General features: G+C 51.9%; 1 protein-coding gene across 9 annotated transcripts in view; it reads left to right on the forward strand.

Moving 5' to 3' along the window:
* BANP (BTG3 associated nuclear protein) overlaps positions 1-15,265 on the forward strand; it is a 118,292-nt gene that overhangs the window by 54,501 nt on the left and 48,526 nt on the right. For all 9 annotated transcript variants that reach the window (XM_046681787.1, XM_046681789.1, XM_046681788.1 and 6 more), the window contains one exon: positions 9,585-9,824. In XM_046681787.1, the coding sequence (XP_046537743.1) occupies positions 9,585-9,824 (240 nt within the window). The remainder of the gene's footprint in view (positions 1-9,584; positions 9,825-15,265) is intronic.

Below are 15,265 nucleotides of genomic sequence, written 5' to 3' on the forward strand. Positions count from 1 at the left end.
TTTAATGATATCTGTGAGATGCTTTTGCCATGTGGCATGATCACGGGGCAGAGGTCACGGGGCCCTCTTATAATTCTGCCCACCACAGGCACTGATGTGCTGGTTTTAGTTGTGGTGTGTGCTGTGCGAACCCGTCTGGTGTACTGGATTCCGAATGTGCAGGCGAGACTCTTCTAAAGCCAGTTCTTAGCCTTCCATCCCTTGACTCCTTTGGGAAACATGCAAGATGTGAAAGTTTGAGAGTCAGAGTAAATGAAATATAGTGATCTGCGCCTTTTCAGACAGCACCTGTCATCTCTGGATACAAGATGTCCTGTCCCCTCAACTCCTGCCCTGTGACGTTGACTGCTCCCCTGGGGAGGTCGTGGAGTGAGTCCGCTTGGCTCTCTCCATCCCTTCTGCTCATGGACGTGGCTGAGATCTTTTACAGGAATGTTTCAGAGAAGGGAGAGATCATAATTATGACTCTGATGAGATAATTGATAGCAAAGAAATATAAAAGCTGAAGAATTGTGCAAATAATTTAAACAGCAGCCCACCACTGCCTTCGGAAGTGCCCAAGGGTGGGAGGAGGGGCGCTAGGGTGGGATGTGAATCGTGGGGTCCAGATACCTTGAGGTTGCGATTAGGCCTTCCTTTCCTCTGTTCAGTGGTCGTTAGCCATCAGGGTATTGGTGATGGCCAGTTACAGAGAACTCGGGCTCACGGCCATGCGTAGACTCTACTTCAGGGATGGTTGAATAGTTTTTTTCACTTAAAAAATGTTTGAACGGGGAATGGCCCGGTGGCACAGTAGTTAAGTGCGCACGTTCTGCTTCGGCAGCCCTGGGTTCACCAGTTTGGATCCCAGGTGCGGACATGACACCGCTTGGCAAAGCCAGGCTGTGGTAGGCGTCCCACATGTAAAGTAGAGGAAGATGGGCACGGATGTTAGCTCAGGGCCAGTCTTCTTCAGCAAAAAGAGGAGGATTGGCAGCAGTTAGCTCAGGGCTAATCTTCCTCCCCCTCCAAAAAAATGTTTGAACATTACTGGTAAAATCTTTGTAATAGAATTATTGATCTAAAACGTCCCGCTCAAAAAAACAAAACAAAACAAAGCAAAAATAGCCCATATCAGAAAAGCATTATAAAGAAAATGGCAGAATGTACCTTTTCTATATTGAAATCTCTGTGATTTGTAGTTTGTGGAATGTCAGTTTTATGGATTTCTGAAATTCTCAAGTTCTCTTTCACATAATTATAAAATCCCTGATTTTATAGAAAGGACAACCTATTGGGAGGCCACCCGGTTTTCGCAGTTGTCCTCTTGGCGTATAGCCATCACACAGTTCAGGACATCCACGCCTTTCCCTGGTCTGTTCATCTTTCTGGCCCCCTTCCCATCCCAAAATTCATTAAATATCCACAGATACATGGTTGTTGGGATGAAGATTCTTTTGAAGCATCTATATATGACATCATGGCAGTTTAGCCAGCAGATGGCTGGAGTTGACATGTTGTGACAAATGTAGCTTTATTTCTGCATAAATAGAAATAGCCCCCAGGATCCTGCAATAGCCCAACACATGATTTTTTTATGGGATAGGTAATTGTAAGTAGTGCAACAATGAATTCATGCATGATACAGAGGATTCTCGGACTCTGTCTTGGGTGAAGAAGTCCATTATTTGCAGTTAGGGTTAGTCCGCGTCCGGGCTCTGGAAGCTCTCTGAGCCGTGACGAATGTCTGCAACGGTGCAGCCTGGGAGGGGTCAGGACACTGACCTGAGACTTCCTGTCTTGTGAATTCCATGTGGATTTATTCTGCATTACCATTCATATTTGGAACCATTTCTTCCATTTTATGCAGTATGTTGCTTTTGAAATTCTTAAACAGTTTGGGCAGGGCTTTACAAAAGCCAGGTGAAAATTAACTTTTGGTATAGATGGAAAGTACAGCCTGACACCAGCTCCTGACCGTGAGTCTGTCCTCTGAAGACTCGCCTGGAGGTGGTTGAGGCTGACCTTCTTTCGGTTTGTTTGTTATCCTCTGGGTGGAGACTGAAATACATCAGTAGTTACGTGTCATGGCTACAGAGTGCTGAATATATGCAGTCTCAGTAATAGCTACCGGAAGAGCAGCTGTGACAGGCAGCTCTCAGCAAGCGCGTGGGGCATCTGGGAGCAGAGACAGCATCACCAGAACCCACAAGTGTGGCCAAGCAGCATGTTTGAGGGAAGTGGGCACTTGCTCCCTCGCCCTTTCCTCCATCAGAGCTGCTGGCACCACGGGACACCATGACTGAGATGTTTCACATGGCTGGCTGGCGGGCGGGTGGGTGGGACACCATGGGCGGAACCACGTTGTCTTTGGAAAGAGCCAAGGTGGCGAGTTAGGCTTGGTTGGAGTGAGAAGGCATTTGGGGTGGCTGGTAACCAACCTTCTAGAGTATCCAGCCTTGGCACTTTATGAGCTGATGCACAAGCTGTGTGCAGACTGGAGCCTTGCTGTGTGCTTTGGAGCTGCGATGATGCATCTGTATGGACTCAGCGCAGCTGCCCGCATTTCCCAGCAGAGAGCCACTGAGCTGCAGTAATGCGTGTGAAGTCCTGGCATGGGGTAGGTGCTGAGTAAATATTGTCTTGTTTTTGCCCCATGCCATCTGCTTTCAGACTTGGAAGAGAGGTTTGTTCAAGCCTAGGTCCCGGGCGTGGCAGGGTGACTTGGAACCCAGGCTGACTGGCCGTGTTGGGAGGAGTGCACGTCCTGATCTCAGGGAACGTCTGACTATCTGTCTGTCAACAATTGGGGAAAGGAAGCCTAGCGCCAGGTGGCTGTGTTTCTTCGTTTCAACTTGACAGTCAGAAGAACGTGGTCATCTTTTTCATCGCAATGTATTCTCCTGTTCATTTCACTTTCTTGGCATTAAAATAGAACCTCAAAACAAATACTTGTATTCTGAACTGTTGTAATGGTAAGAAAATTCCAGTTACTGCTGAACGGTTTTCAGAAGTGCCAGTTACTTTCATTGAAGATTTAAATGATTGGAATAGAAAGCAAGTTTATTTTTCTTATAATCTAACTGGTAGTTTTTAAATAAAGCTACTAGAATCTTCCTATTTTGTCAGATACCAAAACTGACCAAGCTATTTTAGTAAAATAAATATATCCTTTCTGAATTATCAAAAGACAAATTTCTAAAATATGTGGGTAGGTGATCCATCGTGTTTTCCATTGAAAATACATGATTCATTGTCACTGGTGAGAAGCTGGGGTCCAGATTGGGTTCTGGCTCCCAAGTTGGTGGTAAGTTAGGGCTGAGTATTTCCAGGGAGAACAGAGCTGAGTTAGCAGGTGCAGCCAGCATGACCCCTGAGTGTCTCCGGCAGTCCTCTCTTCCTGCCAGGGAGCTTGGAGGTGCTGCCCCTCTGCCAAAAGCCCCTCAAATGGTGACAGTGGAGCCCTGGTCCTCTCTTCCCTCTGGAATGGGTCCCTGTTCCCACGGCAATGATTTTTCACTTCCGTGTTGGTCAGAGTTGCTGCAGGCTGTATTTCTTAAATGCCTAGCTTAGACTTCTTGCTTGAGAGATGACCACACAACCTCGATTCACAGGGCGTTTGAGTGACGTTAGGAATGAGTAGGTTATAAATAGGTTATAAAATGCCTTCTAAAATTTTGAGATGTTTGATTGAAATAAAGTTTCTGGATAACTTCCTATGTTACCAGAGAAATTTAAGCCATTATTTTCTGGAGTGATAAGTTAGGGAAAATAAGGAAAATTAATTTTTAGACTTTCCTTATTTACTTTTGGGAGGGGAGAGCAGTGTTCCCTGCAATAATGCCGACTGGAGGAGTTTCAGTGACCTCTCATCCTCCAGGAGATTCTGGTAGCATTTCTGGAAGTATGTCTGCTCAGCAATAAGGAAGGGCTTTCATCCATAGACAGGAGTCAGTGGGGAGCAGGGCTGTGGTGGGACACTGAAGCTGACGTCCACTGAGCCCGTCCAGGCGGCCTTGTGGGTTCTCCAGGTTCACGTTTCTTGTACCCCACGTTGTACGTGAGAAGGCGGGGCTGCACTTCTGTTCGCCTCATGCCCTTTTGATGTCATCTTCCACAACACTGTTAGCAGAGCTTGATCTATGAGTACTGAGTAATTTCTGGTTAATCGGTCTCACTGATGATGATTTTTTACATGGTAAAAACTAAGGGTTAACTTTCATTTGTAAATTCTTTTATTCGTTTGACAACATGATTCACCTTCATGAGAACTATGTTTAATAGGTGAAGTCACGTTTTCATCCTTCCTCTTGAATCAATTTGAAAATGTCTGCCTTGACACATCTGTGTCCTGCGTCCATGTAAATGGAGCATCACAGTGTTGGCCTGCTGGTGTGTTTTCTTGGTTGTTGCTGGAACCACAGGCTCTCCAGGGGGTGACATTGGAGGAAGGATGGCCCTTTCTCTTGCATGTCACTCTTTCAGCATCAGGGAGAAAGTCCAGGATTTGGACAATGGGGGGTGCTCCTAGCACAGGCCAGCGAGGTCAGAAGCCCCCTTGCTAAGGGGGGCTCGCTAGACTGGGCCCCACCCCACTGCCTCTGACTCGTGGGGCAGGTGGTCCCCACAAGACCTCAGAGTGCAGACAGCATTGCTTCGGTGGAAGAGGATACTTCCCTGAGGTCGGGAACCAAGGAGAGGACGGGGTGTGGAGGGCAGCCCGATAGGAAGCTGGTTCCCAGGTTGGAGAAAGCAGTGAAGTTCACGGCGAGTTTACAGAGAACTCAAGCTGTCATCCTTTCTTGACTGCATGGCCATCCCGCCAGCATTCCATGCAGTCTTGGTATCACTTTGACAAGATATTGACTCACTGTTTGGAAAACAGCACTGAGCTCTGGTCTAGTGTTTACATTGCTTTAAAACTATTATGTAAACATGGGGAGCTTGCTAAGTGGACTCACATTGCTTTTTTTTCCTGAGAAAGGCCACAGCCATATTGACAATATTGGTGGTCAAGCTGAGAGCCCTCAGCCCCTGTCCTTGTGCTGGCCCATGTGCAGTGTCGATGGTGGCTGGGGAGGCAGGCACGGCCTCACCCTCTACCCTGATGGCTCAGGATGTTGCTGCCCCTCCCTGCAGGCTCATGTGAGATCCTCCTGATGGAACCGTGAAGTCCAGAGATGCTTGGTGTCACCAGAGACCGCTTTCAGTTTGACCGTGTTCACAGTGAAGTCAGCATCAGTGCTTGGAACTGTGGGGGGTTCAAGACCGTAGGTCCTAGTGTGAGATTTAATGCTCACGGGCCGTGGGTCCTTCTTGGACTGCTGTAGCCCCAGAGTGGTCACTTGTGTCCTCTGTCATGCCCCCCGCCCCCATCCATCCATTCTCACCCCCTGTTCAGTTCTCCATCTGCACTGTCTGCCCTGTACTCCCTCTCTAGTCACACTGTCTCCGTGCCCTTCCCAGCCCAGGCCTGTGCGAGCTGCTCCGTCTTCTGGAACCTTTACTGTGGTTCTCCCAGGGGTGGTCGTTCTTACCATGTCTGCGTGAAGTCCTCTTCTCCTGAGGCTGGCCCTGGCCTCCCTCTGGGGTGGGCAGCTCTGCCCCTCTGCTCATGACCTCTGCGAGGGCAAGGACTTGGAGCCCATGGCAGCTCGGGTTCTCATGTTCATCCGATGTTCCCGGGAATTTCAGTTCGTTCACTCACACTTGTCCTGGAGCAGTGAGGTGGCGATTCTGACCAGGTGTGCGGAAAGCCTGGCCGGTCGGTCATTTGCTGGAGAGGCAGCCGACCACCGAGCACATTGGTGTCGGCTTGTGGAGGCTGAGATCAGAATCTTGGGAATTCCAGCATTTCTAGCAAGTTCTCCAGGTGATTCTTACCTCCCTCAGCAGAGTGAGCCTCCACTCCTCAGGGACTGCTGTCTCGAGGTCCTAACTGTCTTCAAGGGGTCGAACCCACAGGCTTGATCTGCCTGGAACACAGGGTGGTGTTTTGATGAGTTTGGCACCAGGGGGCTTAGTTGTGTCTGGGACGTCCCAGTGGTGGGGAGAAGCCTCCACAGCCCTGTGCCGCTCCCTTGGGTCCCTGTGTCCGCGTTGGCGGGGCCATCTGCATTCCAAGGGCTCTGGCGTGAAGATTCAGTCCGCTGAGTCCAGTAACTGTCCGTAGCTGTGTTTGGAAAGACAGACAGCCTCCTGGTCCCAGAAGACTGTCCTGCTCCAGCACCTGCTCTTGCCCCTGCTGCGTGCCCTCCTTCCCCTGCCCCCTCCCCTTCCTCCTCCCTCCTCCTCTTCCCTACCCATCCCCTCCTTTCCTCTCCTTCCTCCTTCCTCTCTGTTCCTCCCCCTCCTCTCCTTCCCCCTTCCTCAACTCCTCCCCCTCCAGCGCCCCTTCCTCCCTCTACTTGCTTCCTGGCCTGCCTGCTGCAGGCAGAGGGTAGTCCTTCCTCTCTGTTTGGTGTAACTGAGACTGATTCTGGGTTCACTGAGTGTTTCGATCCTGAGCATCAGACCCAGTGCCCAGCGTGGAATTGCCCAGTAAGTATGTGCAGATAAAGTAATAAATACCCAGAAGTTGGCGCCTTTTGGCATTCCAGCTATGACCTCGAGGTGGCCCCTCTAGAGGTCCCGTCACAACCCTGTTTCGGTCACATGTCCATTTTAGTTTTGTGTACGTGGGCTCAATAGAATAGCAGCTGACTGATGTTCAGATGCGTGTGTGTCTGAGCGCATGCTCACGGCACCACCTCTTCACTTCTAAACCGTCGATGTTTCTGAGAAACGATGCTACTTACTCATCTCTTACTCTGAGTTCGGAAAATCAAATTTGTGGGATTTGTTTTCTGTCCCTAGCTAAAGCAGGAGCCCAGCCTCAACAGCCCTGAGCAGCCCTTCCAACCACTGGTCCTCCCCAGCGGCGACGTGGTCATCTCAGTGGGGTTGCCGAGCCTCACCTAATGTTTGTGGAGATCTCGTGATTCAGGAGCTCAGCTGGGAGAGGCTGCCTGCGAAGGGGGCAGGGTGTACGAGTCGCTTCTGGCCTAGCCACTTGGCTTCCTGCTCTGCTCCAGGCCTTTGGCAAAGTGAGACAGTGCTGGCCACCCTTTGTGGGGACCTCCGCTGTGCATGGAGGCTGGAATGTAATTACCAGGACATTTCAGAATAAAGCTCATGAGAAATCTTGAAGCAGTGGTGACCATAGCTGTGAGGTGACTCAACAGCCCACAAGCCTGGGAGTCACTCTGTAGAAAATGGGTGTTCCTCTTGATCCTGGCCACCCAGAGGGAGGTTTCACTCTCCCTGTTAACGTCCCTAGGCTCCCACCTCGGCAGATTTGTACTGGGGCTCTCGCTCGCACCTTACCTTGCTTCCACCTTAGGGTCAGAAGAGATTGTTTGGAAAGCTGCGGAGTTTCCAAGCAGAATCAATAGTTGTCTTGGTTTGTGATCCTAAATGGAGTTTCCTTCTACCAAAGGTTGAAGCTTTTTTAAATTGATGTTTCTTTAACAATCACCAAGTCCTTTTACACGCATCTACGACGACCAGGGTGGCTGTTAGACAGAGAAGGAATCTGGGGTTGAGAGAAGCCAGCCCACTTGCTAAGAGTCTATCTCGGAAGCCTAGGGCTGGCCCAGGGCCTGGGCTGTACCTCCTGGCCTCCTTCTTGTATCTCAGAGGAACTTGCAGATATCACATGCCAGGTAAAGAGGTGGGAAGTCCGTCTCCCGTGCGTCTCCTCTGGATGGGAGGGAGAGCTACCTGCCTTGCTGCCCTCCTTATTCTGTCAGCATCGTGTCTGTCCCGTGATTGTCACTGAGGCCTTGCTGAAGGTGGAGAAGTGGGGTCCTTTCCACACGTGGATGTTGAGACCTGGGCTTTGGCATTTTAGACTACCCTCAAGAAAGCCGGGGTCTGGGTGTGTAGCAGTTTTCAGTTTGCAGAGGCAAAGACTGGAATTGCTTGCACAGGGAGGCCAGTGGCAAACCTGCTGCTTTCTTTCCCACCCTGCTGTCTGCTCACTCTATAGCCGTCATCCCAAAGCTTGTTCTTTGTGGGAAGTGGCCAGGAGGTGAGAGATCAGACTGGGCAGCTAGATGAGGCAGCTAGCCTAGATGTGAGGATACCTGGAAGAAAATCCGAATCTGAAGGTCACCCGGGGCGTGTGGCATCCATGTGGAGCAGTGCCCATTTCCAGAAGTGTTCAAGGATATCAGGGTCTGCAGGAGTCAGAGGTCAAGTACAGGCAGAGTTTGCAGCCCCTTGGGCACTCAGGTGCCCCCCTGAGACCCACAGTGTGCTGGGCACCAGGCCCTGCTCCTCCTGTGTCCCCTCCTCCTGCAGATCCTCCCTCCCTGTGATGCCAGGCTCGGCGGTTTTCATTCTGTTATTAGTTAGTAACCTTTGAGATCCTGAAATCACAAACTGTGCGTTCCTCAGGGTTTAAGGCAAGCACGTGTGGCAAGGAAAGAGATTTGGCTACGAGAAGACGAAGGGGTCTCCATGCTCTGAGCAGGGGCTCAAGAAGGTGCTCCTGATCTGTAGACGTCCAGGTTCACCGCTGGGAGGGAAAGGAGGGAAGGGCGGGCGGGAGGGAGGGAGGCTCACCAAGCGGGACAGGGAGAGTCCTGAGTCCTTGTGGAAGGACTCAGCTGGGAGGAGAGGAGGGAGCGGGAAGGTTGGCATCCCCGGAGCCCTTTGTCCTCCGCCATGCAGAACACCAGCTTACGGCTCTTAAATCATCTTTCTCACTTAGGATGTGCCCAGCTTCCAGCCGGGCTCTTCTCAGAGCAGTTCCAAGCAGAAGCTTAAGTCCCAGAGTCCTCTAAACATGGGTTTGTGCTTGGGTTCTTGTTGTCCCAGAGGCAGGCAGCCTCCGTGTGGCTCTCCTGCTGCTGACGGCCCCCAGATTCATGGTTGGGACCTGAGGGGTGTGCTCTGCCAGCGGCCTCCTTCAAATCCCTGATGGTCGTACTCTGAGACTGCTCTCGTTTGCTGCCTTCCCGACGGGGGCAAAGCTGAACACAGACGCAATCCTTGCAAGTGTTTTTAAAGCTCTTTACTTGCTGGAGTCGTAAAGCGAGCCTGGTGTTTGAGGCTGGCACTCGTTTGATGTTGCCTATTCCAGATGCTTGGGCCTGTGTGTGGGGTCCAGGCGGCATCCTTGGCTGGCTCTGCAGGGCCTCCTGCGGCCTCCTGTTGTCAGACTCTGAGCGCTGTGGGCAGGCCGTCGTGGAGGCTGCAGATGTGCCTGCCGACGGCGCACAGCGCTCTGCGTTCTGCTGGCTCTTATGTGAGTTAACGAGGCGGGTGTAGCCCCTGTGGAAGCTGGTCCCGAAGGCAGTAGAAGGGCATTTATGTGTTACAACATGGTGCGTTCATCTTTCTGAGATGGATCCACAGAAACCCAGGCTGCTCTTTTGGGAGTGATGCCCTTGTTTCTGTTCATCAGTCGTGAGCGCCAACACTGCTCTCTTTTGTGACCGTGGAATTGTCCCAGTGCTCCTGGCCAGCACTTTGGAAGTTAGGGGACGATTTGCCAACAGCCCCCGTGGAGTGTCTTTCTTGAGTGTGTTTGAGCTGAGCCTCCCCCTTCTCTCTTTCAGAGGACTACCCCAACGGCACCTGGCTGGGGGATGAGAACAACCCCGAGATGCGGGTGCGCTGCGCCATCATTCCCTCCGACATGCTCCACATCAGCACCAACTGCCGCACGGCCGAGAAGATGGCGCTGACGCTGCTGGACTACCTCTTCCATCGGGAGGTGCAGGCTGTGTCCAACCTCTCGGGCCAGGGGAAGCACGGCAAAAAGCAGCTCGACCCCCTCACCATCTACGGGATCCGGTGTAAGTGCGGGCCTTCCTGTTCTCGCCTCCCTTAGTCCCTGGTCGTAGGAAGAACCTGGCTGGAGGGTGGGCCCTGCGAGGCAGTGTTTCGGGGATGAGTCAGGACCCACACTGTCAGCTTGGAGAGGATGCTGGCGTCAGAACCAGCCGCGGAGCAAGGATAGGGATTTCTGGATTGACGTTTCCTGTAGTGAGTGTTGCTGGTGCCCTGCCCGTGGAAGGACCCTGGGGACGGTGAGCCTTTCAGCCCCTGCCTTCACTGTCCTCAGGCCACTCGAGGAGGAGAGGAGCAGGGCCGGAGCCTCCCCTATCCCCCAATGACCACAGCCTTCTCCTGGGCTTCCCAGAAGCAGGAGTGGGGTGCCGCCTGCCTCCCTTCAGAGAAGGCTCTGTTTATGGGCTGACCACCCTGACCGTGACCAGCTCTTGTATACTGACCTTACCAGCCTGTGACCTAACACAGCTGTGCAGGTATCTTCCTCTGTGAAGAGTGGTGTGTGCTCACCTCGGTGATCACTGTGTCACCTCGATGCATCTGATAGGAGCAGGCGTGCTCACATCCTCTCATAGGCATCCCTGGCCTGACTCTCACCATTGGCTTATTCACCCCATAGAGTCTGCCTGACTGCAGAAGGCATTTGACATGGCTTATAATAAAGACCTAAAGTAAATAAGCACGCGAGACATGAGACTTCTAACAAAAGGGTTAGGTAGTCGTATCCAAGAACGCAGGTTCTGGAGAGTTGCTGCAGTTGAGTGTGAAATTGAAGTCTAATTTAGCAAAGTCAGTCACCCCGTATCCATGATCTCATACTGACAAGGGCTGCCGTCCCATCAGGAAGGAGCCTTGTCCTGCACACAGAACTCTGACATCAGTCCGTGAACCTTTCTGTTAGGAGTGGCGAGGAATAGAAAGGCTGACTTTTTCAGTAGCTGTTATAAAAATGGTGGAAAGATTTCTCATCGTGCTATTTATACTCTCCTTTGGTTAAAACTGAAGGTTTCATACTGACTGCAGATTTTCCTGACAGTTGCTGAGAAATGAACCCCGGTCTCAGCCTTACACTAAGGTGGCTTGTCATCCTGGTGTCCCTGCTTCTTGGCCCCAGGCTTTCTGCCACTCCCATCTGACCCCGAGGGTTGTCAGTCACAGACCCTAAGAATCATTTTGAGTAGCTTCCTGAGAAACTGTACGTGTAACCAGACGACATCAGCCCCTCTGGTGGGGATAAAGCAGTTCATGGATGAGTAGAGTGTCACAGGGGTCAGCTGACTTGTCCTAAGGGCCACATGGTAGATGTGTTAGGTTTTGTGAGCCATAGGGTCTCTGTTGTAACCCCTCAGCTCTGAAAGCAACCATAGACAGAATCGTAAACGAATGAGCGTGGCAGTGTTCCAATAAAAAGTTACTTTCAAAAGCAGGCAGCAGGCCGCCAACCATCTGCTAACCCTTGCTTTAGAGCATGATGCCGACCGGGACCCTCCTGGTGCAGAGTGCAGGCATGGCACGTAACATGCATGCAACCTTAGGTCACGTGGGTCTGCTGGGTGACAGAGTACCATGTGATGGTGTGTGACAGTATGACCCACAGTGCAAAGCACTGTTGGGATGTGAAGATGAACAAGAAGGGGTCCCCTCCCACCCAGTGTGGTCACATTGCTGTAAACAGCCGCACCCCCCAAGAGTGTTACAGGGAGCCTGACCGTGCTGCAGGGTTGGAGGAGTGGAGAGGCTCTGTGAGCTGAGCGGCCTGAATTGGGCCTGGGGCTGGGTGGGGATCATGGCCTCTGGGTGGTGGGCCACTATTCCCATAGAGGGTGACGGGGCTACTGGGATGTGAAGGTGGAGGGTGGTTGCTTCTGATTTGGAGAGATCCCTTGGAATATCAGTCCAAGGAGTATGGGCTTCCTGGGTATGGGCTCTGACACACAGGTGGTTAGGCAGAGCCCTGGAGAATATTCCAGAGAGGTGGGGGCGGGGAAGCTGGGCAGGGTGCTACTCAGAACAGCAGCACACGGTGATGGGGCCCACACACTCTTGCCCAGGGGGTCCTCGGGGCGTGGGGAAGATGCTGCATCTACAGTCAGGCAAGTGCTGTTTGCCTTACTGGAGTGGGGCTGCCAAGCTTTCCCTCACTCTGGAAACACTCCTGCCTTCCCAGGGTGTCACGAGGTGGGAGACGAGTCTTGCGGGCCTCTGCCGCTTACTAGGGGCTTAGCAAGAGCTGCCCCCTTGCACCTGGCCCGGCACATTCCGGGGCATGTCCCCAGGGCAGTCAAGGTTATTGGCTGTGCTCACCAGCCACAGGCCCCATGTGCACCCGCTGCCAACTGGGCCTGCCTCCCTGGGGTTCTGGGCCACGCCCCCTGGAAGGTAGCATCCTGCTGGTGCTGCAGCTCTGCTAGAAGTCTCTCCAGTTGTGAGCTCCCGTGGGGTGGAGGCGTGCCCATGTCCGCACCCACGGCACCTGGTACTGCCAAGATGCGCTGTGAGCGCCGCTTTTGAAACAGCTCTGGGGAGAGTCTTGGGCAGGGCGGACCTTCAGGGAGGCTGTGGAAAAGGATGGTGTCTTCACGGGGTATGTTGAAGACTGTTGGGGTACGGCCCAGGGTTGTGGCAGAGGAAGCAGAGTGGACACATTCCAGGGATTCTGGAAACATGAGCAAGGCTTGGCTTAACAGAAACTCAGAGGGTCACCCTTATCGCTGGGTGCTGTGAAAGATTTTTTTTTTTGTACAGAGGATGACTGATTTACCATCATAAACTTTTGACTTAGAAGCAGAATAGTTCTGTTTTACATTGAAGCCAAGTGGCCTGTGAGTGTTTTGGCGGGAAACCGGGCTGGCCTGCGTGTGTTCTTGTGGGGGTCTCAGTAGGGGCAGCCCGTGCCTGGGAAAAGGGTGGTGGGGTGTCTGGGGGCTGGCAGAGAGCTGTGCAGACAGCTGCTTTGTGTAAGCAGCCAGCGTTGCTCTGTACGTTTAGCTTACAATTTCTTTTTCAGGCAGGGAAGCCTGTGAGTGTCCTTAAAATAGAAGAATTCCTGACCCAGAGTATATACATTTGCTACTTTTGTTATATGCAGTTTACAAAGAATGCAGAAGTGTCTTTAATAAAAAAAATCACTGAAAACGTTGAGATAGAGCGTTCCTGTGGAGTCCTCCGGGAGAAGCGGGGCCTGCCCTTACTATGCTGTCCTTTCGTGTCCCTTGTTAGCGCACGATAAAGCCACTGTTGAGAGAGCAGACCAAAGCCTGGTAGAAGAGACATCAGGGGTGTCCCAACCCATACCCTGGAACGAAGCTAGGCGTCTAGCTTTCGGCATGCACACCCGGTCCCCGGAGGCCACCTCTGTCTGCAGTTTCACAGCAGGAACAGTGAGCTGGGTGCTGGGCCTGGGTAGACTGCAGGTCTGGCGAGAGTCGCGCTGTGGGTGACTCTAAGCAGCTTTAGTATGGACAGACTGAGCAGAGGCCGTCAGTTGAGTTTACAGTCCAAGGCGGACACAGCATCCCTAAGAACCACGGCTCTGTCATGCAAGTTCAGAGTAAGTGGATGGTCCATGTCTTCATTTGAGAGCCGGGAGGGGACTGCCCTGGGACCCACACGCCTGGCCTGTTGGTGCGAGGGACGAGATGAGTTGAGAGGAGAACAGAGGGAGCACCCAGTGTGGTTGCACACAGTTGTCTGCCCATCTCACTTCTTTAGGTCGCGGCTCTTCTGAGAGCCTGGCCTTATTCTGAGTACTTGTAGCTCAGCGCCCCTTTAGTGGCTGGCGGATGTGTGCGCCTAGCAGCAGTGTCTTATGGGGGAGGGGGTGCAGGCAGACGGAGTTTGAGTCAAGACTTAGGAATATTAACCACATGGCTGTGGGCTAGTCCTTGTGCCTCAGCTCCTTCATCCTCACCTGGAGAGAAACCTTGCACTGCTGTCTGGGGTGACAAGCCAGGGCCCACTCTGCCTCCACACTTATTAGGTCCTTCTGATTTCGCCTCCTACAAACTCCTGAGAGAGGTTGTCCACGGGAGCCCTTGCTTCTCCCCACACTCCCACTCCAGTCTGACTCCTGGCGGAGCTGTGTGCAGGGTGAGGTCCTGCAGGCTGAACACTGCCTTCTCAGTGTGAGCACTCAGGTGGAATTTTGAAATGTTACACGTCCTTGTTGACCTTGTCTCCCTTCGGCCCAGCGTAATTCGTATTGCTGATTGTTGCTCAAAAACCAGAACAGAACAAATGAGCGAACAGATCAAACTACCAAGCCCTGAGCTTCAACAGCAGCAAGTGTGACATCGGCCACTTTGTCATGACCGCCTTGGTCCCTGCTGTTTCCGCGGACTCTGGGTGACACCGACAACTTCCGTGGTTGGAAACCTGCTCCTGCCACAGTCAGCCGAGTCCAGCTTACTGTGGAGAAGATTTTCATTTAAATTTCTCTTTTCCATTTGTCAGTAGAAATATTTTTCTCCCTTTCTTTTTCTGGGGAAGAAAACTCAGCATTTTGAGACATATAGTATGCAGTGTTTCTGAGAGCCGCCTTTCCTAGCGAGGGATGAGAGAGCAGTAGTACATGAAATAGGCCACGAAGAAAACGTTAGCTTTCCGGGATGGCACCTTCTTTAGGGCTCCCAAGGATTGCTGGGCCTCTAAAAAACTTGAATATAAACCATATAGTTTGTACGCTGTATGCAGAAGTGGCACATTGTTGTAACTTTAAAAGATTTGGAACATGTTCCTCAGGGATGTGACCTAAAAATGTAAGCCATTGGGTTTTCTTCCCTGGATTTGAGAGTGCGGCCTCAGCTTTTCACTAGTGGATCATGTCAGGCTCTGCTTAGACTCCACAGTGGAGTGAGACGCCAGTCTGTATGCGTGGCTAGAAATGAAATGAAGCTCACATCAGAACTGACAACTCCAGATCTTCGAAGACGTCTCTAAAGAGTGCTGACATGGATAAGAGATGCCCATGAGACTCCATAGCAATTTGGGGAAATCTTGTTAATTGGCAGACATTAAAGAGTCCTGCATTCACAGAGATTGTGGTCGGTCGTTTTCAGATCCGCCATGCTAAGAGAAGACAGTGTTTCATGATGGAACGTGGTGGATAACACAGAAGCTGCGTTCACACTCAAGTGCTCAGATGCACTTCCCTGGTGGGGATGCGTGTTGCAGGGTGTGTGAGGGTCCTGTGGCTGCTGTAACAAAGTACTGCAAACTGTAGGGGCTTAAAACCGCAGCTCTGGAGGCTACAAGTCTGAAATCAAAGTGTTGGTGGGGCCACACTCCCTCTGAAGGGTCAGGGATGAACCTTTCTTTGCCTCTTCCAGCTTCCCATGATGGCCAGCAGTTTGCCGCCTTCCTGGGTTTGTGGCAGCATAACTCTAATCTCTGTTTACATCGTCACACGGCCATCTTCTCTGTGTCTCCATTGTCACACGGCCATCTT

Source organism: Equus quagga, chromosome 13 (genome assembly GCF_021613505.1).
Source record: "Equus quagga isolate Etosha38 chromosome 13, UCLA_HA_Equagga_1.0, whole genome shotgun sequence".
Classification (NCBI taxonomy): domain Eukaryota; kingdom Metazoa; phylum Chordata; class Mammalia; order Perissodactyla; family Equidae; genus Equus; species Equus quagga.